A 26,981-nucleotide genomic window follows, 5' to 3' on the forward strand; every position below is an offset into this window, starting at 1 on the left:
CATATACTAAAAATCCTAGAGTCTACATTTACACTCTGTGATAAACTAGTTACTACTTATTTTGAATTCTCTCAGCTTGTGATCCTTCATACAATGTGGGCGTTCACTCCCATGGACAGGGATCAGAAGCAGTGTCCTCCTGGGCTCTGTGTGAGGCTGGCTGATCCCCTTGTACAGATCCCAGACCCCCTGTCCGGTCTCCAAACCCTCCAGGGCGGCCAGAGGGATGTCCTGGACTCCGACATCCCCTGAGATGGTAACACTGCACAGTGTACAGTGCTGCAGCCACAGCTGTGATGACTTTTTAACAACGCACTAAGGTGTGACAGATGAACCCCTGCTGCATTTCAACAGGTAGTAAAAATCACTTGTTTCTTCAGTTGGTTGTGGGAGACTTTGTTTTAATTCCTGTCATACCCGCCGGCACCATTTCTTTATCTCAGTCACATTGCACAGGCTGATATTCGAGGGTGTTAGTGCATCTTGGAATTCAAACTTGGTTTTTTTGAGCAAGAACTCTGTCTTTGAAGGAGGCTCCCACGTGAAAGATAATGACTTATCCATTAGTGCACTAAAACACTTAAATATAATTTCTAGGTGTTCCCACTGGACAACCTGAAACTGCCAACATCATGGGATCTAAGTGCTGTTGGATGCTTGGGAGCACTTTCCTGCAGAGCTCCGGGCATCCTGCTGTCAGCTGCCCAGGCAGACTGTTCAGGCTGTGCATGCCCAGTAGGTTCAGCAGCTGAGTGGGAATTTTCTAGTGGGGTTGTTGGGGGAAATACAGACCAGTCGAAAAATATGTTTTACTAACTGGAACTGTGATCAATAATTTGTAACTGAGCTGAGTTTAGTCTGGTCACTGATGTTTTCCCACATTTTGAAATGACTGCCTGAAGTGTGAGCCTCCGGCAAATGTGGGAGGGGGAAACCAACTTGGGAAGTGTGAGTCTGGACTTCTGCAGGGCCATGCTAGGTTCTGAGCTCTCCTGCAGACTCCCCTGATCTCAGACAAGTCTCAGCTCCCAAATCCAACCACTCCATACCTTCCCAAGAAATTTACTGTTTTCAACCCTCTGCCTTTTTTCATTTCTTACAACAGGATTTTGCAGCATCAAAGCGCTTAGACCCCGTAAGCCGAGGCTGGCCCACTTCCTTGCAGGCAATAGTCACGGTGGCACTGTTAGTAGAAGAAGCCAAGAAGGTCACTTTCGGGGCACCCTTGGTGGTGTATACTCCTCACAATGTGAGGAGTGTTCTGCAACAGAAGGCAGACAAGTGGCTCACAGATGCTAGATTGTTAAAATATGAAGCGATATTGATTTATTCACCTGCTGCCCGGAACCCCGCACAGTTCCTGTTTGGTGAGGCATCAGGGGAGTGTAGTCACAATTGTGCAGAGGTAGTAGAACTGCAAACAAAGATAAGACCAGACCTGGAAGAGGAGGAATTAGAGGAAGGAGAGAAATGGTTTGTGGATGGATCAGCAAGGGTTGTAGAAGGGAAAAGGGAGTCAGGTTACGCGATAGTGGATGGGAAAATGGGAGAGGTGATAGAATCCAGATCTCTGAGTGCCAGTTGGTCAGCGCAAGAGTGCGAGTTATATGCAGTTTTACAGGCGCTTAGGAGACTGAAAGGAAAGAAAGGGACAGTTTTCACCGACTCCAAATATACCTTTGGGGTGGTACATACGTTTGGAAAGATTTGGGAAGAAGGAGGGTTAGTTAGCACTCAAGGGAGAGGGCTGATCCATGAGGAGTTAATCAGACAGATTTTGGAGGTGATAAGGGAACCTGAGGCCATTTCTATTGTGCATGTAAAGGGGCGTCAGGCGGGTATACAGTTCCAAATCCAGGGAAATAATTTGGCAGATTGAGAGGCTAAGAAGGCAGCACTCCTAGTGATAAATACCTCTGAAGTTCAGGAAGACAGCACCCAAGGATATCCCTCCTGTCCTTCCCCCGAGGAGATTGAAGGGTACAAGAAAATAGGGGGCAAGTGGGAGGAAGGGAAATGGAAATTACCGGATGGGAGAGAACTCTTTTCTAGGGATTACACTAGAAAAATCCTAAACAGGCTCCACCAACAGACCCACTGGGGGGCACAGGTCCTTGCTGAGCAGTTTTTAAAATTCTTTGGATGCAAAAGAATTGATGAGCTAACAAAACAGGAGGTATAGGGATGTATGATATGTCAAAGTTTTAACCAGACCAGGTCTCGTCAAACTCAGTTAGGGGGTCGACCCTTGGCATATCGCCCATTCGGAAGGGTTCAGGTATATTTTACCGAACTACCCAAGGTAGGGAGGTATAAATAGCTGCTAGTAATAGTAGACCAGCTAACTCATTGGGTGGAAGCCTTTCCTAGCTCCAGGGCTACGGCTCAAACAGTATCGAGGATTTTGCTAGAAGAGATCATCCCTCGTTATGGCATAATAGATCACATAGATACAGACCAGGGGACCCACTTCACATCAAAAATTATTGGGCAATTGGCAGACGCCCTACGGATCCGCTGGGACTATCACACGCCGTGGCACCCCCAAAGCTCAGGGTGGGTGGAACAAATGAACCAAACTTTGAAAGCTCAGTTATCTAAACTAATGCTAGAAACTAGGATGTCATGGGTTAAGTGCCTTCCTTTGGCCCTACTAAACATAAGAACTATGCCCCACTCTGAAAGTGGATTATCACTTTTTGAAATGTTGTACAGAATGCCCTATGAGCATGAGATGCCTGTCGGACATCCCAGACTAGAAGATGGCCAAATTCAGCCATATCTAATAGCTATAAATAAGAACTTGCAGGAACTCAGGAAAAAGGGGATAATAATGCAGAGCACCCCCTTGGGATTTGCCATCCATAGAATACAACCAGGAGACGAGGTGTTGGTCAAAACCTGGAAGGAGGTTTCCCTAACTCCACATTGGGAGGGTCCCTTTCTTGTCCTTTTAACCACAGACACGGCAGTTCGAACAGCTGAAAAAGGCTGGACCCACACATCTTGGGTGAAGAAGATCAAGAGACGAGAAGAGGAACCCAAGTGGAAAGTAGCCTCTCCCCCAGGAGACCTGAAGATCAAACTCCACCGGCGCAATAAATGACTGATGGGAATACGATAAGTTGTTTTAAGCCTGAATGTCCGTTTTACCCATCTATTCATTTTAGATGCACTTATTGTCATGAGATCTGGGTTGTACATTGTCGGGGGGGTATAGACCAAGGGGCTTGTACACAAAGTGTTTCAAAATGGAGCAAAACCTGACTGATCGCATCTTAGTGCTCGCCACAAATTTGGGCTTACTGGAATTGGACTCCTACGAGTGGTTTCTCATATTTCAAAAGGGGGTGAGAGGACAATTGGACACAAGGGCACAGGTCCTAGCAATCGAGTGCCGAAGGACTAACAAAGTACCCTGTAATGCCGATCCGGTAAAGCTATCTAGGTGGGGCGCCTTTAAGAGGAGGTTCGCAGCTTGATCTAATTATGGAACCCCAGAAGAATACCCTTGCTGCCAGGAAGATGGATTCCCTCGCCACCGGTTGCAACCCAGTGGGCACAGGCGTAGGCAGAGGAGTACACCCATGGGGAATCCTAGTGATCCTGAGCCTAGCCGTGTGCCAGATGGTTGGCCTGCCCCTGGAGGAATGGATCAGCATGGAGGGGCTGAATCTCAATAAGTGCAAACCATGCTTTAAGATCGTGACCCCATATAATTGCCAAAGGATGACGTAAAAGAGTACTGTATATATAACGGCACTCGGTTCGAAATGTGTAATTCAGAAGGGAAAATAGTCTGCCATGACACAAAAACGGTGCCTGAGGGCGAACAGCCAGGTTTGCTACCCAAGCTGGGAAGAAATGTGAGACACAAACAGGATGTCGAAAAGGCTCGCACTATCCCTATTTGTGACAGTATGGACTGGGGGCAGAAAAGAATCCATGTTCATGGCATATTTCCAGATAAATAAGCTGTGCTATGATAAGGAAAAGCTGGGGATGTGTGTGATGAGTGGGAAAACTTATTGGGTGGGGAAAAACCTTAAATGCGGTAAACCTTTGCCTAAGAATGAACCAATAATGTTAGACCTTCTAAGGGATGATGATGATAGATTTTGCCTAAAGTTTGACGAAACCTTTTGTTTTTCAAGAAATGAGGAAGGAATGGACCCAGAGAGTAAGATAGAACAAGTAGCTCAGGAGTTAAAAAGACAGGAGTCCAAGACCAGGAGAAAAAGAATGGAACAGGAGAGATTAAAGATGCTGAGTGAACAGTATGAGCAGCTAGAAAAGCAATACAACAATAATGGACTGCCAGCTTCAAACAAAAATCTATTCATAGACCTGATGCAGGAAACTGCAACCGAATTAGGGCTATCTAATTGTTGGATTTGTGGAGGACTAAAATCAGCAGAGAAATGGCCTTGGAAGGGTGAGAGTTTGACTCCAGAGCAACTCCTGAAATGGGATAATACACCAGTATCAAAAACTATGCCACGGACTGAAGGGTGGATGTTGGATCAAAGAATAATTGGGACCCTTTGCATTAGCAGGGAAGGGGGGAGAATTTACAGAAGTAGTGGGGTATACTCCCTGTATAACTACACTGGCTGTAAATTCTAAGGACAAAACCAAAATCTGGCAACCCGAACCTCATCAGGGATATTGGAGCAGAGAAAAAGGGACAATTTGTGAGTGGATTGATCAAATTGGGTTATGCTGGCACACAGGCTCTGGAGCAAACCCTTACCGATGCTTAGAGAGTCTGAGGGGTTATTGGGAGGAGCCAGGGGCCGTAAATATTGAATGGAAAGCCCCTGGCGGGATATATTGGATATGTGGAAAGAAAGCCTACAGCAAGTTACCATGCAGGTGGAAAGGCTCCTTTACTTTAGGGATGATTCGGCCCTCCTTCACTCTTCCTAGGTCTGAGAGCGGCATGTTAGGAGCACCATTATATGAAACCCTGAGTAGGAAGAAGAGGGAATTAAAAAGGGGACTCCCGAATGCAGGGGGGAACCAGAAGTGGGGGAACGAAGATTGGCCCATGGAAAGGATAATAGAATATTATGGCCCTGCTACTTGGGCTCAGGATGGGAGCTGGGGATATTGGACCTCAATCTGTCTGTTGAATAGACTAATAAGGTTACAAGCTGTAGTAGAGGTCATGTCGAATCACACCTCCGATGCACTCCAATTACTGACCAAGCAACACTCCCAAATGCGAGCTTTTGGGTATCAGAACCGGATAGCATTAGACTATCTCTTGGCCGAAGAAGGAGGAGTTTGTGGGAAATTTAATTAATCTGAATGCTGTGTAGAAATTGATGACTATGGGGAGACAATAAATGATTTAGCCACAGAGATTAAGAAGGTGGCACATGTCCTGGTTCAGAAGTGGAATTCAATACTTCAGGCCTCCTGGTGGGACCAACTATTTGGGCAGGGAGCATGGTGGAAGAAGGCAGTTTTCTTTATATTATGCTCCATGGCGGGTATAATATTCTTGCCATGTCTGATACCATGTTTCATACCCTTAATACATTCGGTAGTGCAAGGCATGCAAATAGCAGCACTGCCCATGGATCAGGAAATGGCCAGAGGGAAAATGGGCCAGGACACTCAGGCACTTAGGATAATGAAGTTAAAGAAAGGTGACACAGAAAGCACAGCAGCAGAAGTGCTAGCAAAATTTGAAGCTAGAGTGAAAGAGGAAAGAGACAACTATAAGGGATATCATACAGCTGCATGGGATGACTATAAGGATGATTTTTAAATGAAGGATAAAATACTTTGATAAGGGAATTACTTAAGGATTATTTCATGGCAACATTTCATACACTAAGATATGGCAGGTATAAGGGTAGCCTTAGTAAATGTCTAAAAAGAAAAAACAAATGATTGTTTTCATTCAGACAGACAGGGGATAAGGGATAACAAAAATCAGAGGGAATAAAAGAACACAAATTAATATGTTAATGTAGAAGGCGAGGGATTGTAATATATGATGTGAGATAATTCGTGTTCATACAATGTAAATGTGAAATCATTCATGTTCATGTAATGTAATGTGAAATAACTCGCATTTGTGATCGATGGTGTAAAATCAGTCACGTTTTAGAAGGAATAAGGTAACAGTCACTCGGGCTTGGAATTAAAGAAAAATGATCAGGAGTTGTAAACTCGGGCAAGGACCACAATTTGCAACAGAGAGTGACTCTGAGAAGAGATAAGCCCACTCTGGAGATGGACTCGACAACTGACGCAAGGATTATCGCTTCATATGGATCTAGCCTCCATCATCTGGGGTGTGCATCCCAATACAAGATTCCCAGAAATCGAATCAAGTATTCATCTCTACTCGGAAATCCATTCAACCGTCCAGCAGTGAGGAAAGAATTACATGAATATGGAAAAGAAATCGGAAAGACAAAGAAGTATGAAGCAATGCCCTGTCCAACTAAAGAAACTGTATATAAACTGACTCTGCAGAGACTGAAATTGTGAACAGGGGAGCTCCGGTGCGATAGAGGCCGAAGCTAGGTTCACCCAGTGCCGACCCTGGGCTCGACACTGATTTTGTTTGTGGCTTTTCATTTTCCAAATTCTGTTTCCAAATTCTATTTTGTAAATTATTAATAAAATTCTTTTTTATTAAATTAATTGGCTACATATTTATAACAAGATGCACAGAAGTTTGCGGGTACACATGGAAAACAAATAATACCATATTTTGTGGTAGTAAACTCTGCCCCATGGGAGATCTGATCCTATGTTGCCATCTGATAATGTATCAGATAAGTTTCTGGGATGTAAATTTCTTAAATGACATCTTTTCACTGTGTTTTCTTCAGGCACAAAGAAAATATATATATGCTTTTAAAGGGAACATACGTATTTTAACCACACTTACCAACAGGCTTGGAGTACAGATCTGCACTACTGTGGTATATTTTCCAGGGAGCTTTGCACTTTGAAGAGCACATCATAGTAATGGAAAGCTACTATATGCAGGTTGAAGCAGCATAAACTTGCTGGTCTTGCAATGCCATCCCACTTAGCTTTGATGTTCCCTTAAATGACCTGGTTTATGTCCTTCTTCCTTTCACCTTTACAAAATGGGAGATAGTCACCTTCAACAGGGGAAAGGAGAAATTAATCAAAGTTATATGAAAAATTTAACTAGAGTTGTAATCTTGAGGCTACCCCTTTTTAAAAGCTGAATTCAGCCCCATGTTTCCATAAACCTGTATTAGTTTCTCACTGGATGAAGGAGTATATTGAGCAATGCCACCTGTGGCAGTTGCTTTGCAGACTAGGGCTTTACTGGCTGTGTTTGAGTCATCTTGTCCAACTGCAGAAGCCCCACAGTAATCCCTGAGGTGATGGCAGCTGTGGTTTTCCTGCAGCTTGGTTAGCTTAGAGTTGTGAGCCAGAACTGGAAAGGCTTCCCTCATGCCAAGGCTCCTGTGGGAGGCTGTGCCTGCCCAGGCCCCCGTGTGCTGCCTAACTGCATGTGGAAGGGCAAGAAGCACTGTAACTGCTGAGCAATTTCTGTTAAACTGGAAAGGGAAGTGTTGCTCACATCACTGGCCACAAGATGATCAGTTTCCCTGGTCGCAAGTAATTAAATGACCAACCCAGGATGCTGGGGGCACAATGCTACAATGTATGGTTTATTGAGCAAACCAAATGCAAGCAAGCAGGATTTGGCAATAACTGAAGAACCGAATCAGTTAACTCCTATTATAGTAATTTAGCTGAGACTCCATTTTCTTCATGCAGGAAAAGCCAATTCTTTATTCACATCACTTATACAGTTTTCACACACCTTGTGTACAACACCTATTGGCTGGTAGTTTTCTTACTACTTCAGTTTTTGGTCAGAAGGTGATTTGTGTGTACGTGCTAAGAGTCAGGTTGTTTACATTTTTCCTTTATGGGTTCTCACAGAACAGATCTTATTGTTTACACAGATGCACTTATTTTCAACCCAAGAATAGGTTGTGTTAATGAACCTTTCATACTAAGTTTTCACAGGGGAACTTGCAAATTGCTTAATTACACTTAGAAGAGATGACAGGCTAGCTATTAATTTAATAGAGCAGGCCTGATTTTATGAGGCCTTTCTTTTATAATTCTACCTGTCACAACTTCTTTCTTTCTTCCACTGCAATGGTCTAACACAGACAATATCAGCTGGGTTGTTCAATAGGAAGTAATATCACTTCTGCCTCCAACCTGGAGAAATCAGATGAAAACAGAACAGTATGAAGCAAATATAAACTGTGCTATCTCAGACATGAATCTTTCAGTTAAACCAGGCACAGTTGGAGCAAAGACAAGGTTAGATCATCTCTGTGAGTCCTACACAGCACTGCAACGTGCTCACAATCAAAACAGGAAATGAGCAAAAAGGCAATCTCTGCAGAGGACTTAAAAGTGGTCCCTTGCACTGATGTTTCTGGAAGAGGGTGAGTGAAATAGCTCAGCTTTTATTTGTAGCTGTACCAGAAATCTGGAAGAAATTTGCTTCAGAGCCACAGTCTGGTCTTCTACTCTTGCGGACAACCATCCCATAGCATGTCTTTTGGAAACAACCAAACTTTATCCTAAAAGCTCTTTCAAATTCTTGTTGTCTTGATGTAAATCTTTCAGAGTCTTACTCAAATGAGGGTTTTGCCTAATACCTGGACTAAAGTTACTGACACTTTTTACCTAACTACCCTGCAGCCAGCATTACCCTTTCACTTATGCTTTGCCCCATCACTTCATTTTACATTTACAAACAAGCCACCCTCCATTAAGATTTTCATGAAAATGTTTGAAAATTTCTGTACCACATTATATTAAAAAAAGATTAAAAGAAATCAGTGCAATGCTATGACTCGTTACATGTCTAGTAAAAATATGTCCAAAGCATCATAGGATTATTTTTTTCTTACAGCCACATCTTATTCTTGTCTCCTGTTTATCCAATGTGCAACCGAAGGTCCAGATATCCTCTGTCACTTTCAAGAAATGAGCTCTTAAGAGTGCCTCTTCGTGAATTCAGAGCTGTATTATCTTTCGCATCATACTATGAAATTTACTTCTCCCTCTTTTTATAACTCCAGGCCTTAATGCTGAGGCATTTTACATAATCCTTCCTATTGCTTTTGTAAGTTTATTACATGCCTAATTCTTGTGCTGCCATCACTATTACAAATATGAACAAGGTAGGTGTATAAGACCTCACTGTGAGGAGTTCTGAAAAACTTTTTCCGGACTGACAGCTTTTCTTCATTTCCCTTGTCACAGTTGAAGTTTGATTACACTTTTCTTTCTCTATTGTATAAATACCTTACTGATTTAGAGACTGGCTATATCTGCTGCATCAGTCTTGGCTCTGAAATCAGTTATCAAAAGTATATGGCTCTAAGAAATAAATTCACATTTTTTTAATGTTGTTTTGTGCAGAAGGATAAGTTTTCTGGTATGGAAATAGGCAGCTTCAAGTAAGTAATTTTAGAAAAGAGCAGCAGTTTCCTGCTAACTCTAAGGGGTCTGGGCTTCAGGTGCTCTATTCAATAATTTCACTGTTCAAAAGGCAAAATAGGAAACCCAAGGAAAAGCTACAAATGTGCTAAACTTCCTGGAAAAGCCAAATACAGGAAAAGGCTTTGAACTATTTTTATTTAATTTTTTAAAAGAGAAAGCTCACCTATGAAAGTATCAAAGGCTTAAAAAAAGCTGAGTTTGCTGAAGATCAGATCAAAAGAAAGCCATGAGGCACATAAATAATTTATATTATTTTTCCCCCTCTCTGCACAAGTTAATGCTACTGCAGAGCTTTGTTCCTGCTTTGTGGGTTCCTTACCCACAAAGAAGCCGGAAGCCCCACTGAAGAACAGAAATAACATGCTAAAGCAGAAACATGCTTTAGCATGTTGAGTCCAAAAGTATTCAAAAAAAGCTTTGCCGTAGTTAATTTTGGAGACAATAGTGATTGAACTGATGCAGAGAGGGCACTATAAAGGACTGCTACAAAGGAGTCTCTCAGCACCAGGACACATTTGCAGTTTGGCTCACACATGTCCAAGCTGTACATTGCTAGGAAGAGCTGGAGATTTCTTGAGTGATCAAACACAAACCAAATAAAAGCTCAATTTAATTAAACAGCCAATAGCTCTTCAGGCTGTCTGAAACTCAGGAGTCAGTCCAGTCCTAAGCAGTTGTCTACAGCTGATTTTGTGGTGAGCTGGCACCTAACTACGTACTGACTTTCTGATGTTGATGCCTTTGAGTGCTGAATACCCCTCTTTGTGACCCTTAAGGGAATTTGATAGTTCCTTCCCATCTTCATGTGAGCTTTAGTTTTGTGTCTGAGAGACTCTTTTCAAGACCAGCATATTATGTGACTGATGAAGAAAAGTGCAGAACCCCCTACTTACTGTGAGGCTGGGGACCAGAATGGGACCAGGCCCCTGCACAGATGCTTAAGATGAAAGACCTATGCTTCAAGACACAAGATTCTACGTAAATTAAGGTACTGTGTGCAGTATGCAAAGACATTTTAAACTGTGTTCTGTAGCATCAACCTTCTAAATAATACAGTAGCTTCTATTTATGTGTGTATTATTAGTAGCTGAATATGAAGAGGACACTCCTGAAAGAAACAAACCAAACATTTAATAATTTTTTTTACTGTGACAGCTCATTGTCCAGCCAGGAAGGTAACAGATATTACATATCTGTGAACTGCAACGCTAGAATGGTTTTGCAAATTTCTGCTGTTAGTAGTCATTGAAGCAGGAAGAGATAATAAAGATAATCATCCCAATGTAAGGCACTATTAACTGAGAAATTTTTCCATGGCATGCTTCAGTGCTTTTTTACAGTAACAATGGCATGGACTCTTGTGCCTGTATACATTTTTCATGCAGTAAACTCCATTTATTTTCCTCATGATAAAGTGCTTTTGAGTTAAGCAAGTAAACAATGTTGATTCAGCAACACACAGAGGACACCCATACACATTCAGCTAGCATCACATGGTATCTGCTGAAACACAGCCATCATAAGGAAACAGGCTGTGGCATGGCTCTTTAGGCAACTGCTAGGACATATGGAAACCCCAGGATGTCCTGGGAGGTGAAATGGGAAGCATTATTTAAAGACTCCCTGTGTTTTCATATTTACAAAAGAATAGTTCAAATGTCACCTCTTTATTTGAGAAATAAACTATTCTATGTATTCCTTATAAAAAGTGCCAAAGGAGAACATCAGAAACCTACCCTTAGTTTGTTTTTAAAGTTCAGAGCCTGTTCTATTTTAGTCCATGCAAATATGCACTTGGCAAAGGATTCCACCTAAACCATCAATCAGAAATCTAGGCAAATGCTTTACAATCCCAGAGAGAGTCAGAATTATCCTTGCCCATGCAAGGAGGGGCAGCACATGCCTGTCCTGTTGAAGGTCACTGGAGATGCAGGTGGCTTTTATCACAGAACACGTTATCCTTCAGAACAGTGCCATCATGAAACAGTCCTGATGGATTTCTTCCTAGGGTGCCAAAAAGCAAGGATGCAGATTTGCTTCAAACCCGCCATGCAATGAGCCTTGCTGGAAACACACCTTGGGTCCCAGGCTGACACAGGGCAACACAAGGGTATTTATCTGGGCAGGGCTAGAAATCCCCTGTCAACAGCAGCATCTAACAAGCTTTCAGTTCATTATGAATGACAAGGGATTGAATAAAAACATAGCGCAAAAATGTCAAGATTGAGAATGTTAGAGCTCAGAAGGTAAAAATTAACTCTAATATTCATTGACTACAAACATGGAAAAAACCCATACACCAGGAATGTAGGAAATAAATCATTGACAGTGCTGAAAGTTAAGGGAATAAAAGATTTGACTACTTCACTATTTTATGGGAAACTCCAAAAAAACCTTTGCATCTTATCAGATCCCATGACAGTTAAACATCTTATTTCTGGCACACTTCTTCATGACTTTGTGTTACACGGAAGGTTACTGAAGGTTGAAAACTCCCTTTGAATCTTCACAGCGATTTTGCAGCTTTCAGCTCTCTGAAAACATCCCCAGGGCTGAATTCAGGTTGGAATGGAAGGTGCATCTCCCACACCCTGGCACAACTCTTTGCTCTGCTCTAACTGCTCTTATCCTCTTATTCTTCTTTAAGAATTCATCCAAAACCTCCTCTCTGCAAAATCGCTGTGAAGATTCAAAGGGAGTTTTTGGCAGCAGGCCCCAGTAAGCTCAGTCAGAAACCTGCTTTTAAATGCTACTCATCAAAACAAGTAAAAAGAAACAACACATATGATACAGGAGCAGAGCTGACTCTGAATTAAACAGATTCTGAGCTTCCCCAGGAGAACTCTGAAGCACTTAGGGAGGAAAAATCAGCCTGCACAAATTTCTACACAGGAAGCAAGTACCTTCTATGTGGGAACTGCTAAACTTTTTTTTTTTCCTCCTCTAGTGTCTGTATTACACAGGAATTCAGATCAGAAAAAGAAAGGTGGCAATTAAGAAAAAAGCTTTCAGAAAAGGTGGGAGAAGGGTAACATCAAAAAGGATGTGTTACCAGTCTCAGAACTTAAGTGGAGGACATTATAATGCACTATTTATTTTTTTTTTAGTAACAAAGGAAGAACAGAGCATTAATGGCAGAACAGTTACTCATGAAGACTTCAATGAAGACCTCAATTCTTTTTATAGTATCTTTAGCTCAGTTTCTAAAGTTCTTTGCAAAACATTGTCACTACAACACATGGCTTAGTCTCCTGGGAAACTGGAGCAAAGCCACCAGTGCACAAGTAAATTCGATCAATCTCAAGTCTTAATTATTCTTCAAGCCCCCTCCCCTGCAGCTGGTAAAGCCCAGCTGACAAGACAGGCAGGTCTTAATAACTGAGGCTCAAAACACTAAATTGTCCAACAGTCCCACCACTATTGAAGTATATCCAAAGCAAGCAACAGAGGCTCCCCAAAGTGTGTTTGGTTTTCTTTCTTTCTTAAAAAAAAAAAATAAAAAAAGAAAAAAAAAGGAAAAGAAAAAAAGGCAAAGCTAATTCATTAGAAGAAGAAAAAATAGATATTTTGAAGGAAAGGTAAAAAATACAGCACTTTGTATGTGTGTTGAATACCCTGTTAACTAAGAGCCAAGTTAAACTCTATTGCTAACAGAGCTCAGCCAAATACTCTTATCTCTCTAATCACAGAGGGAATGAAGAAACTAGGAAGCAAAATGAAAAAAAAAACACCTCAAACTCTTGCATGCCTTTAGTTCTCTTATCTACAAAGCATCAGAAATAGACTCAAAACTTAAATTTTTTTCCCTCTCTGCAACAGGAAGATTCATTGAGACATAGAAATGTTTGTTCCCTCAGTAAAACTGCATCGTCACACTTTTCCTAATTTTATTAGGATGAGCTGTGGGATGCCAGACAGTATTTCCACTCTTAGAGGGAAGCAAAGGACGGTTATGTGGGTGCCCAGCTCTGTGGAGTCTGTTCAGCAGCACAGAACAAGCTCAGAGAAATGCCTGAGGAAATCAGGTACTTGGCTAATGTGAGCTCTCATTCAGCACTGAACAAGATGCATAAATACAGAAAGAGACAGCAAAGGAAATGCCAAAAACCTGCTTGAAGGCTTTGTAACACCAGCCAGGTAGCATTAAAGACACATCAGTCTTGCCCAGTGACCTGCCATTCCATATTCACAGGCTAACTTTGGCCCCACCGGTAACAGCCATTGACAGAGGAGCGGCTTTCAAGAATTTTGGACTGATATTACCAGATTGTAGAAAGGATGTGAATGAAAGAATGGTTTAAAACAATAAACAGGCAAAATACTCAACACGAAGATTTAATAAGCCAAAGCACTGACTCAAATTTTATTCAAGTCAAGAACAGACTTCCTGCTACAGACCAGAATTTTGGCTGACAATTTTCCTTAATTAATAATTCATTTCCTTGCTACGGACTTCTTGCACCTAGGAAGTATGTTCCAGCTAGCTTGAGGAAAATTGCTACAATAAAAATGAGAATTAATTTGTTAACTAGGACAGAAGAAGAATGGTCACTTTCTACAACCCATTCTGGACAGTATGCAAATCCATGTACCTTATACATTCATTACCCACACATCAGTTAACATCTTTTTCCTCTGAAAGGAAGCCCTCAGCAGTGTGCCAAAGACTAATTTGGCTCCCTTCTCATATATATTAATTAAACCCTCATCCAAATGAGGACTGGAAGATGAGTCTTTTTCCCTTGTAATGTTTTAAAATGCAATTAAGAGTAAATGGTACAACTGGAAGATGCCTAGACACACACAGATGGGTTCCAGAAGCAGAACAATTTGCCACAAGCAACGTTCATTCCGAACACGTGGTGATGCACCAGGACAAGACAAGAAAGAATGGGGCTTAATTAAATTTCATTAAATGAACATAAAATCTAGACACTGCACTCTGTAACAGCTTTGTCTCAAACACTGCCTGATCAAATCCCTTGGACTGTGGTATAACAGTCCTTTCCCTTCCATGCCACTTGGACTCCAGGTATTTCAACAGTACTGGTAGCCTGCCTCCTGGGAAGGAGACAGTTACCCTGACACTGCAGCAAGAGCAGCTCCTGTCACCAGAAGTGCTTTAATCCAGTCACACCCCTCCTGCCACTTGAGGGGAAAAAGAGGGTGTGTAGTTCTCAGTAAATTGGGAAAAACATATATTATCACAGCAGCTTCACTTTTGTACTAATTAGAAAATACATATATAGGCTGGGGGGGGCAATAAAGACTTGTGACAACTGCACACAAGACACAAATATTATCTGGATAGTACAAGACCAGAATTTGAAAAGACCAAAGGCTTGCATGCAAGTTAAAACTTGCTATTAGTCCAATTCCCCTTTCCCATTCTCATCCCCATTGGTTCCTCTTTGTAAAACAGAGCTGGTGAAAACTCAGTTCTCTTCAGAGTAAATGCAGAAAGAATACTGATGATTTTATATGCATTTGGAGATATTCCCAGAAGCAACCAAGTCATTGGCAGGAGTTAAGGGAAGTTAAAAGTCCACCTGCCTGTTTAAGCTTGAAACAACTCTTAAGCCACATGCTGATTGACCAGTCTATTCTCAAAATCCTGGTGCCAACCTCCCAACAGCTCCTTACCCTCCACATTTGCAATGCTCTCTTTGGTGATCGCAAATCACAGTTTGGTAACCATCATATAAGCACTGTAAGAAAGAAGTGACTGATCAGCATACACATCTTTTAAAAAATCCTCTGATTTTTTTCCCCTCTGGTGTTAAGCAGGAACACAGTAAAACAAACGAAACACCAATCTGAAAATAGATTTTCTGTCTAGGTGGCTTTAAAGAAGATTGAATGATGAAAAAGCCTGAACCCTTGGCACAGAGAAAGACTGTTCAAAGTGAACACCCCTAGAGAAGGAAACACCAGAGTGTAAGGAGGAATGGACAAAGCAGATAAAGCTGTCAGTTCTGGCAGAAGGGAGAGGCTAAGTAAAGTTCCTAAACCCTAGAGTAAAACCCAGCATGGAAAGAATCCGTCAAAGCTAGGCTGTTTTGAATTTGCATGCACCTTATAAAAGCCCTGACAAAGATACTTTAACTGAAATAAAACCTGAAGACTTGAATTTATTCAGGAATGAGCCTTATTTCTTTTGTGCACATTCACCAATAGGAGCTTAAAGGACCAAAATTCAACTTTGCTACTTTAAAAAAACATAAACTGTTTAACTCACTGGGCATCTTGAGCAACACAGATACATTTAAGTGTCTGCTGGATGTGGCAGAATGAACACCTTTCTGACCTGCAGAAGCAAACCAAAACAAGAGTTTGAAGTAGATTTGTTTTGAACCACATAATGTTCTATGTGTACCTAAAAAAAAAAAACCAACTGAAAACACCCAAACCTTTCTGTGGCACAGCAATTGTCACTTCAAAGGATTTTTCACACCCCTGACTACATCTGGTTCCCTTCAGAGGCTGCTCTGGATGCAAAATAGATATACCGTGAAATAAAAGCTACTTTACACCATAATGTTGCCACTATTTGTTAACATCTAGCTCAACTATTTATTTTCTTTTAGTTTAGCACAACTAGCTGCATACAGCCATAGAGACCTGATGCAGTTTATTCAGCTCCTGTACTGCAGTTTTTTTCTCCATCAGCTGCAAGTTAACTGATTTCAGTGGATATCTGAACACTCTCCCATTTCATCTGGGCCTACCATGACATTTTGAAAGGATCCAAGTAACTTTGTTCAAAGCACCACAAAGAATTCACAGATCTCATTGATGGCAATACTTGTTATTAGAAAGAGTAACAAAGTGCTTTCTATAGGATTCATTCAATACAGAGTTTTTAAAAAATACGATTTTTTCTTTTTAGATGGACAGTTTTGATGTGATGATGTTTCAGTGCAAACAGGGTTCTCCAAGATTCTCCTGCAGAGCTTCTCTGTACGTACTATTTCAACCATTTATGCATTTGGCAGGTGTGAAACAGTACTGAAGGGTCCATCCCTTAAAAAATGGAGGTTATGTAAAACGCTTGCAATGTCACACTGACCAACAGGAATTATATTGTTTACTGTTGTTTAACACAGATTCAAGGGACATAATTCTTTCATACAGTCCTACACACAGATGCATAAAGGTGCTTTCAATTCTATCAATAATAATATGTAACAGCATAAATAACATTATCAATTTTTACTATATGGACAACAGTGAAATTCTCTTTTTCTTTTTTAAAATTACCCTCCTGCTTTTTTAGCTAGGGACATCCTTTGAACATTTGGTGCTTCCTTTGCCTTCCTATTATGTCTGGATAGAATAAAGAACACAAGCAAGGACTGTTCACCCATTTCCCCCTCCCTTTTGGCACACATTTATGATCAGATTTCTTTGGACATATATACACATCGTTTCACCACATTCCACTTTCCACTCTTTATGTCTGGTTCTATCCCAGTTCCTCTTTTTCCTTAGCTCCTCCTGCCTTCCCTGCAAATGAGAGGGACATTGTACAATCTCAAGGTTGCTGTTTCCTTGAGATTCTCCTTGGGGTTGCTGGCCCACAAGGTAATAAGGGTTCTCCCAAGGTTGCTGTTCCCTGGGAGTTTCCTCTGGGTTGCTGTTCCCAGAGGTAATAAGGTTCTCAGTCTTCTCTTTGCCCTAAGTGTTACACACCAGAGGTAGAGACGACAAGCTGAGTCCGCCGGTGCACATTTCCAAGGTTGTTTATTCTTCATTATCTCAGTCCTTTTTCAGCTCTGCCAGGGCTCCCTGGCAGGGTACCTTATCTTAGTTCTTTCTCAGCTCTGTGAGGCATCCCCAGCAGAGCAGGACACGTGGCAGACTGGGTGGATCAGAGAGCCCTGCACCTTATGTACAGTACCCCTGACCCAACCACTGTCCGAGACGTATTTTTTATTTACAAAATTTTACCAATACCTACTACCTATACTAACATGTCAGTTCTACTCTAAGCCAATCTCTAAAACCCAACTCAGCACAAAATGGGGAACGAGAGCAAGAACAAGGAAGACAGGGGCCACTCCCCAATTCCTCCATCTTGTCTCTTCAGCCCCATATGCTAAGAATCCTAATTTCTATATTTATATTCTATAATAAACCATCCACTACTTATTTTAAATTCTTAGGATTTGTGATTCTTCCTGCATGTGAGTGTTCACTCCCATGGACAGGAATCAGAGTCAGTGTCCTCCTGGGATCTGTGTGGGTCTAACTGACCCCCCTGTACAGATCTCAGACCCCCCTGTACAGTCTTCAAATCCTCCAGGGCGGCCAGAGGAATATCCTGGACTCCAACAGTACAATAATAGCAAAAAATTAGGACAGATGCTTCAGTACAAATTGTTATATATAAGGGAATATATGAAACCAAACAGGAGAGGGGCATCATCCATGCAATGCATTCTTTTTTCCATTTTCAGCCAACCTTACACCACTAGCACTATTTTTTCAGGTTTTTAAAAATGCAGAACTTCTATAAAGGACAAGACATAGTTATCCTTAAGGGAAACCACCTAAGACATTTACTAAACATAATCTCAATCCCAAAGCTACCCTACCTTTCCCCAGAGTACATGTACACAAATATGAACATCGAACAAACAACTGAACTGAATTCATGAGTGCAACAGTCACAGTTCGGCTCATACTGAAAGGTCACATGCATATAAACAATGTCCTCACTGAAGTTGTTGATCACACCTGTGGTTCACTGTTCCCCCTTCCTTATGTACAGAGCAAAATCACCACTTCAAGGAAATACCACATGCCACCTCACAGCATAGCGTTTTTACACAAGAGAACTACTGCAACAAGGATATCACAGACACACTTTTTCCTATGGGCTGAAAAGAATTAGATGAGATCCTTTGAACAGTAACTGGATTGTGGGAAGAAAGGATTTTTTTTTTACTTGTAACAACAGGATGCTTTTGTAGTACAGCCCTTACACAGAAGGAGAATAGACATAACCAAATCATTCTATCTATACAAATACGCAAAGATGTAAACAGATGTTCTCCTTCTAGGGGACTTGAAACAAACCCAAAGCTCACCCCAAGGCACTTTTGAGTATAGAGCTCCTGGCTCTAAACTCAGCCTGTACTTGCTGTTTGTTTTGGGACTTCAAGTTGTGAACAACAAAACCTCCCATATTCAGAAATACCTTTTGCGGTCCAATGTTTCCATGCCACCAGTGCAACTATTTACCCAGGTGCCAATCAACACAGATTGCCTGAGCCTCACTCCCAGTGCCCTGCAGTCCTGCTGGTTCAGCAGAGCCTCTTGAATCCACATCTGAAGATCCAGAGAGGTGACCTGCCTCCTCAGAAGGATACTAGTTGGTCATTAGAAAAGCACAGAGACACGTCTAGAGATGGCATTTCAGTATAAAAGACTCTAGAGGAGCTGTGCTTTCATGTTCACTGCCCTAAATAACAATTATTCCCCTAACAGGAAAGTCTATAAGAACTGGGGCCAGGAGTCCTGGAAACAGAGCCTAACAGACAAAATGATCCATGCATAAAGCTGGACTTGAGAATCCAGCTGCAGGACTGGGACTATAGAGAACTCTTAACTTTAGAAGTCTTTGAATAAGACAGCATCTTCAACTAATTTATTGTTGTAAAAACATTTAAGAAAAAAGTCACTGAAAAAGGTTAAGTAATTTTCTGTAAATTTCACATCTATTACATCTCTTTGGGCAAATATGTAATTTCACTCTACCACAGATGAAGCCAATTTTGCAATTAAGTTCCTTGCTAAAAGTAACATACAGTAAATATTAAATTGCTAGCCTATTTAGCAGTAGTAGTAAAGTAGAAGTAGTAAAGATTCTGTCCTATTTTTCTGTTTCTCTTCACAAGAAGAAGAGAACTTGGAAATACCCAGCAAACCCCTGGGGTGGCTACTGGGGAGCTGAGTGAATTTTGCACCCACTCCTGAATCTATAGAACCTATTCTCTAGGTTGTGTGGCCCATGACAAATACCTATAGGTAGGCATTTTTGCTGCCTAGTATGGAAAGGAACCAGTTAAGACTACTAAATAAAATGACCACCTGGTTTCAACTCCATTCTTGCCTTGCATGAGGAAACAGCTCCAGTTTGCTTAGGTGCACAAAGCTTTAGCTTCTGTGGGCCCATGCTGCAGCAAATGTGGGAAGCATTGAGAGATCTTTTCTGATTGTTCAGCCATGTAGTCGTGCATTTCTGTACCCGAGCAGGTGTTTCCATATAAGGAAGTGAAGCTAGAATTTTCTATAGCCTGCTCGCTGTAATTGGCTCAGTACCAGGACAGACACAGTGATAGGACTTTAGAAGTGCACCTCAAAGTCTAGTGTCCCTCTCATTGGGCCAAGAGCCAAAAAAGCCCACCTAGACCATCGAGTACTAAAGGGCCTGCATAAGGGTACACGAGGCTTTTTGGGAGTGCCTTAGCCTGTGTAGCTGTGCTTGGTACACTGTGCTCGGCTTATCTCTTTTCATTTTGTAACGTTTATTATTTTTCCTGTTATTAAAACTTTATTTTACAAAGCATATCCTGGGAAGCCGTCTCGCTATTTTATTAAGCCATTTCTCCGCTGGCTGGACCCTCGGAGTTATCGGGAGATACCCCGATAAATGGCACCTTCGAACAGGGACTCTACATTAGGGTAACTGAATCGAAGTTTGCTGACAGAGAGCCCTCACGTTCAGCTAGGCCATTTTGCTCTTGGTTTCGTTTTTTTAAAAGCGAGCTCGTGGTGGTTTTTTTGGTCGTGAAAATAAAACCACATTTTTGGGTCAAAAAGGCTGAGAGGGAGCCTTTTGACTGAACCCCTATACCGGTGAGAGGGGGTCTTTGCCGGACACCGATTCTGGTACAAGGTGGATTACTCTTTAGAAGAGAGAAGCTACAGTCTAGCAGAGCTGGAGACAGAACAGCTAATCACCGAGTGACCTGAGAGAGTCAGAGACAACCAAGAGCAGCCGGGAGATCACAAGAGCCATTCTGGTGAGTGACAATGGGGACCCGGCAATCCGTAGAACAGCGAGACACCTTTTGTTATTTTAATTATAAACTGACTATTCAAGACTATAAGTTTGAGAGGAAAGAACTTAAAAAACTTGTGAAATGGGTCTATAAGAAGTATCCGGACACTAATACAGCTGAAACAGTAACAGTGGAATTTTGGGACAAAATAGGATTAAAGTTGTATAATTCAAAGAAAAAATCTGTGTTAAAATTAAGACCCATCTTTAAAACTGTGTTAGACTTTGTAACAGAAGAAGGCGAAAGGCTCAGCAGTGAAAAAACACTTGAAACTGCAGAAAGAGAAACCTTGAGAAAAGCCTCTAAAAGCAACCATAAAAAAGGAGCCCAGAAAGTAAAATGCAAAAAGGCTCCTGCTCACCTTAGACATGAAGATAAAAATCCAAGTTCTGATGCCCCAAGTCCCAGAAAAAACCAGTTTGATTTACTCCCGAGGAGAAGGCACGGGGCGGCTCAAAGCCCTCCCCCGAGCCGTCCTCAGACTCCCGGAGTGGGACCTGTGCCAGCCTTGGCCAAGCAGGCAGTTCCATTCCAACCGCCCTCCCCACCCCCTCAGTCTCCTGGTACGAGATTCGGGCGATCCCGGTCCGTTAATTTTGAGCGCGCGAGTTTTGAACAAAGCCCTGAAAGCGCGGGCTCACAGAACAAAGAAAAACGTGGAATTCTCCCCATCTCTGAGGCGGAAACTTTAGCTCCAGGTGGGCGGGCTCAGTACAGCCCGACGCTGCGGCACGCCCCATCTGATGTGTCGCTCAGCTCCTCCCACTCCAGCACGGGAGGCTCCCCCTCCATGGGCAGTGCCAAGCCTCGGGCACCGCCCCGGGTTGCCACCCACAGCCTGGACAGACACGCCCTGGCTGTGACGAGCGTGGGAACCGGATGTGACATCCCGGAACTTGCCCTCCCCAAGATGGCGGCGCCCATGCCGGAGAAATGTAAACAAACTCCGATGAAAAATCAGAAGGTTTCCCACACGTCCTGCAGTTTCTCTGATGATTCAGAGGATTCATCAGCCAGCATAGACCCCTGGCACAAGATAAGGAAAGAAACCAGCACCCCAGAGCCAGCCCGGCTCTGGCGACAGGAGACCAAAACAAAACAAAAACAAGGACAGAGCAAGACTGAAGCAGTGAAAGTTTATCATCGTCTAAAACCCTCCAAGAAAACAGAACAGAGACAGCTAACAGTTCAATTCCAGCAGCCAAGATACAAAGTAGACTTCGTCCAAAAGAAGACTGTCATGAAAACCACCACAAGAATCCACCAAAGCAGCAGGCTTAAAATACCTTAAAACCCTGACCTATTCTTTTATTTTGCAGTTTTAACAAGAAACCCAGAACTTTGTAAGTTAATTTTTTCATTAAGATCTGAAAAAGACTACCAAGTAATTCCAAAACAAAAGGTTTTTCTTTTCTGTTTTGTCAATTAAGCAAGAAGATTGTAATAACTTGCCCAAAAAATTCATATTCCAAACTAATTATAAAAGCGAATTCCTAAATAATTTTTCCTTTACAGGAAAAGATTCTGCAAAAATATTTTGCTTGCTCATATCTTTAATTGAAATAGTTAATTCAAAATTCAAAAGTTTTTAAAAATAGCCCGTATAAATATTACAAAAAAAAATTATTAAATTCATCTCTATAATTAAATTGAAAACCTTTCAAAATTCATACTCCTCTAAAAACAATTCGTTTTATAAATAAGTCAAGAAAATCTAAAATCTCATAACCATGTAGTAGAATCCTAACACCAAAAAATAAAAATCAGATTTTAAGAAACTCTAAAAACTATATCTCAAAACCAAAAAAGAACAACTGTCTACATGTTTTTCAAAGTTCATATTTTATGTTTACAAATTTTTATGTTGCAAGTTTGGTAGAGGGAACAGAGACCTCTCAAGAAAAAGTTCTAATCAATTGTAAAATTCACATTAAAATACTAATCTTTTTCCTTTTTTCTCAACAGCAACTGTATTAAAGCAAACACTAAACTCCTAAGTTTTATAGCAAATAGCAAGGTAACAGCAAACTTTTAACCATACATCAAAATACATCAGCTCTTGTAAAAAGTGTCGCATATATCTCAAAGTCAAATTAAGACAATTGTGCAACCATGCCCAAACTACCAAACACTAACTACGCCATCAATAGCAGCAAAAATTAACCCTCAAAATTAAAAACAAGTATCATGCAATATCAACCATTTAAACAATTCAAACAAATTCACTTGTCTAACCACACACTTTTTAAAGTATGTTCTACCTCAACACATAAAAGAAAAAAAGACCAAAAAAGACAATTAAAACATCTCTTGTAAACATTTCTCATTCCTAAATGTACAGTTCTTAAAATTACAGAAGTTTTTCAACATATCAAATCTACCACATATTATAACTAATTCATTCAAAAGCCAATCTATTGTTAAAAACACACAAACAGCTAAAAATGCTCTTTAAAAGATAAAAATGGGAAAAGGTGTAGTGCTTTCTATTATAGAAAGGTTGAACAAAGTTATATATATGTTTTTTAATCTCTCATATTCATAAAAATTCTGAAAACAAGACAAATTTTAGAGCCTGTCCTTTATGGTAGGGAGAGAGGTTTTGTTTGTCTCCACAGGTACAGACTCTAAGAAAGTTCCTGCAAAAGAAGTTGAGTCACAACTACAAAAGAAGAAAGGAGAGAAGAACACACCAAAGATGCTAGATGACCCCGGATGGTAGCTTCAAGAGGACTTCTGCATTTTGACACAGCCCAGCACTATAGACACTGAAATACGTTTGAAGCAGAGACTTAAGTTTTATAAAAGTTGCACTGTTAAAATTTTTGAAGTTATTATTGTCATGTCAAAATTGTTCGTTGTTGTATGTTAAAAGTTATTATCAAATCTTTATGTAAAAGAAAAAGAAAATATAGTTCACTTGAAAAAATCTCCCCAAACAAAAAGTAAAATAAGATTCATATGTAATTTGAGACTAAATATTAATTTTAAAGATTGGCTAATAAAAAGAAAGTACCAAATTTAAAATTTTGTAATCCATAAAACTATAGCTTAACTATAAACCAAATTGTTAAATAACAATAAGTTATTGACACAATCACAATTATGAACAAAAGTGAGAATTTTTTCAAAGTAACTATTTCTCTTTTTTTTTTCTTTTTTTAATATGATTTTACAGGGTGAGATGTAGTCGTGCATTTCTGTACCCGAGCAGGTGTTTCCATATAAGGAAGTGAAGCTAGAATTTTCTATAGCCTGCTCGCTGTAATTGGCTCAGTACCAGGACAGACACAGTGATAGGACTTTAGAAGTGCACCTCAAAGTCTAGTATCCCTCTCATTGGGCCAAGAGCCAAAAAAGCCCACCTAGACCATCGAGTACTAAAGGGCCTGCATAAGGGTACACGAGGCTTTTTGGGAGTGCCTTAGCCTGTGTAGCTGTGCTTGGTACACTGTGCTCGGCTTATCTCTTTTCATTTTGTAACGTTTATTATTTTTCCTGTTATTAAAACTTTATTTTACAAAGCATATCCTGGGAAGCCGTCTCGCTATTTTATTAAGCCATTTCTCCGCTGGCTGGACCCTCGGAGTTATCGGGAGAAATCTCGATACAGCCACTTCTCACACCACCCAGAGGAAGCAGACAGCATTCTAGCACTGCTGTCTGGAATGGCAAGTGTCCAACACTGCAGCTGGAACTACCTACAAACTCCATGAATTATCCAAATATTTATCTTAAGAAGGAAGGCTGGGGAAAAGAGCAAGTAAAAAAATAAAGAAAGAAAAATAGCAGCAGGAGCTGAGTACATTTCCAAAAAACAAGGCAGTGCTACATTAGACCCCTTGGCCAATGTAGGACTGCAATTTCTCCTAAACAACAGCTCAAGTCTTGTGTGAAGTCACCAACATTAGTATAAGGGCATTTTGCTGGTACAGCTTGTTTCCTGGGGGAGAGCTTACTGTAAACTACACCAACCAAAGTTGCTTTTGTGTCTGGAAATTGTATTCATCTTACAAATGTTTGTCACTGCAGGTTTATTACAAAACCTCCCTTGTGCAGATTTAGCTTTTCAGCAAAACACTAACAAATTATGCAGATTCAGGGAACAAACAGCACATGAGCCCCCTCAGCAGTGAAACAGAACACTCACATCAAGCATCCTCTTAAAACCAGACATGAAATTTCCACTATACAAAGCAGGAACATGGGGAGAGGGGAGAATGAAAAGCCAATCCTTTGGCTAAAGCCCCAAGAGCGCAGAAAACAGTACATTTCACACCATTATATTACAAACATCTCCTTTCTTCCCCCTAAAATATGTAGTAGAACACTGCTGATTTGGCTTAAAATGTAATTTTAGTCCCACTCATCAGAAGTTCAGCAATTTGAAGCATTGTAGCTTTTGATATACCACCTATTTGCTTAAACACATAAATCCACTGACATCGTGACAGTGTTGAAATACATAATCCAAATAGTATCTATAAAATTTTACTGTTGTACATAAATAATGACAAGGCACAGAACAGCCACCAGTCCAAGAGCTTGCAGGCCAAGAAACCAGAGCATAACCCAGAAGAATATAATTATTACAGGTTCTACTATCCGTTCTCCAAAGTACATCCTTGTGAAGCCTATTCTGATAAGGCTTTTGTTTAGTTCTCCAAAGAGAGTCCCCATCTTTTTATAGTCATCTATCACAGGTTCCGTGGTGTGGTTCCTTTGCTCTTGGTGGACCTGCAGATGGAAAATAAAAAGAGGAAATATGTTGTACAACTTTGTTACTGTGATTCTGAACAAGTCTCATCTGTTTCTATCTGAATGCATAAAACTAAGATACACATGCAACCAATCTACTCTTTAAATCAAGAGATTGAAAATGCTACATAGCTTGTGACTTTGGTACAATGCTAAGGATGTCATTTGTCCAAACCTGGGACATCTGAAGTGGTGCTACAAATATATGACAGCCTCCCTCCCCTCCAGATACCACTCTAGAGGAGGTGTAAAGCTCTCCTGCAGGTCATACATCTTACCTGTCTGTGTTTGTCAGGGCAACCACAATGGAATGAGATGCCTCTAATTTTAGGGAGCAGATTTGGCTGAATTATTATCGAGATTTTTCTCGATAACTCTGAGGGTCTAGCTAGCGGAGTAATGGCTTAATAAAATAGCGAGACGGCTTCCCAGGATATGCTTTGTAAAATAAAGGTTTTAATAACAGCAAAAATAATAAACATTACAAAACGAAAAGAGATAAGCCGAGCACAGTGTACTAAGCACAGTTACACAGGCTAAGGCATTCCCGAAAAGCCTCGTGTACCCTTATGCAGGCCCTTTAGTACTCGATGGTCTAGGTGGGCTTTTTTGGCTCTTTGCCCAATGAGATGGACACTAGACTTTGAGGTGCACTTCCAAAGCCCTATCACTGTGTCTGTGCTGGGACTGAGCCAATTACAGCGAGCAGGCTATAGAAAATTCTAGCTTAACTTCCTTATATGGAAACACCTGCTCGGGTACAGAAATGCACGACTACAAATTATTTTCAGAATATCTCCAGAACTACAAGAATCATATCAAACTATTAAACACAAACTGTGAAGTATTTTGCACTGAAGCCCAGGGAACTGAAGGGCTACTAATCACTGCTGAAAGGAAGGGCACTGGATCCAAGCAGGAAAGTGACAAACATCTATCCTGATGTTGATGTAGGAAACCATGCAAGTTAGGCAAAGGAAGACAGACCCAAGGACTGCACAGATGCAAAGTGGTGGTATAAAAAAGCAAAGGGAAGGAGAAACAAATTCTGGACTTTTTGTGAAATAAAAAATGGCAGAGGAAATGCACAGCAAAGCAGAGGTCAGTCTTTAAATGAAGATGTCACAGGTAAATATCACTGCAGAAAACAGGGATGTTTCATGTAAACATGTAAATTTTAACTAGATTAGAGCCTGAGATACCATCTCTCTTCCCATGTCCAGAGATTCTTTGCACAAAACCTTATTGCCTTGTGTTTGGATATGACAGGGGAAACATGCTTTCAAGATGATGAACATGAGTCTTCTAATGCTTCTGTTAGGCAGCAGTGAAAACACATGCAGGTACTCAAATAATTCAGTCGACTGATCAATAGGTCCCACAAATTGCCTGCAAGCTCTATGTGCAATTAGTCTCCTCCCAGATTCAAAGCAAACATGTTCCATCTTCAAGGATGAATGATATTCTGCATCCCTTGTTCCATGGCATGGTCTTGGTAGAGAAACAGAAATTTCCTTTCACATCAGTGCAAGGCTCTCCATTTAAGAGCAAATAATAAAGTGAAATACCATTCTTACAAAAAAACATCCAGCAAAGACCAAAGGAAGCCAA

General features: G+C 41.0%; 1 protein-coding gene across 2 annotated transcripts in view; it reads right to left on the reverse strand.

Moving 5' to 3' along the window:
• The window catches only part of FAM241A (family with sequence similarity 241 member A), a 63,099-nt gene that overhangs the window by 17,112 nt on the left and 19,006 nt on the right, over positions 1-26,981 (reverse strand). The window contains exon 2 of one of the 2 annotated variants that reach the window (XM_063421383.1): positions 23,624-25,349. The exons of the other annotated variant lie outside the window; for it this stretch is intronic. Within the exon in view, the coding sequence (XP_063277453.1) occupies positions 25,104-25,349 (246 nt within the window). The 3' untranslated portion in view covers positions 23,624-25,103. Of the gene's footprint in view, positions 1-23,623; positions 25,350-26,981 lie in introns of those variants that run through there. 2 annotated transcript variants of the gene reach the window in all.

The sequence above is a fragment of the Prinia subflava genome, chromosome W (assembly GCF_021018805.1).
Source record: "Prinia subflava isolate CZ2003 ecotype Zambia chromosome W, Cam_Psub_1.2, whole genome shotgun sequence".
In the NCBI taxonomy this organism is placed as follows: domain Eukaryota; kingdom Metazoa; phylum Chordata; class Aves; order Passeriformes; family Cisticolidae; genus Prinia; species Prinia subflava.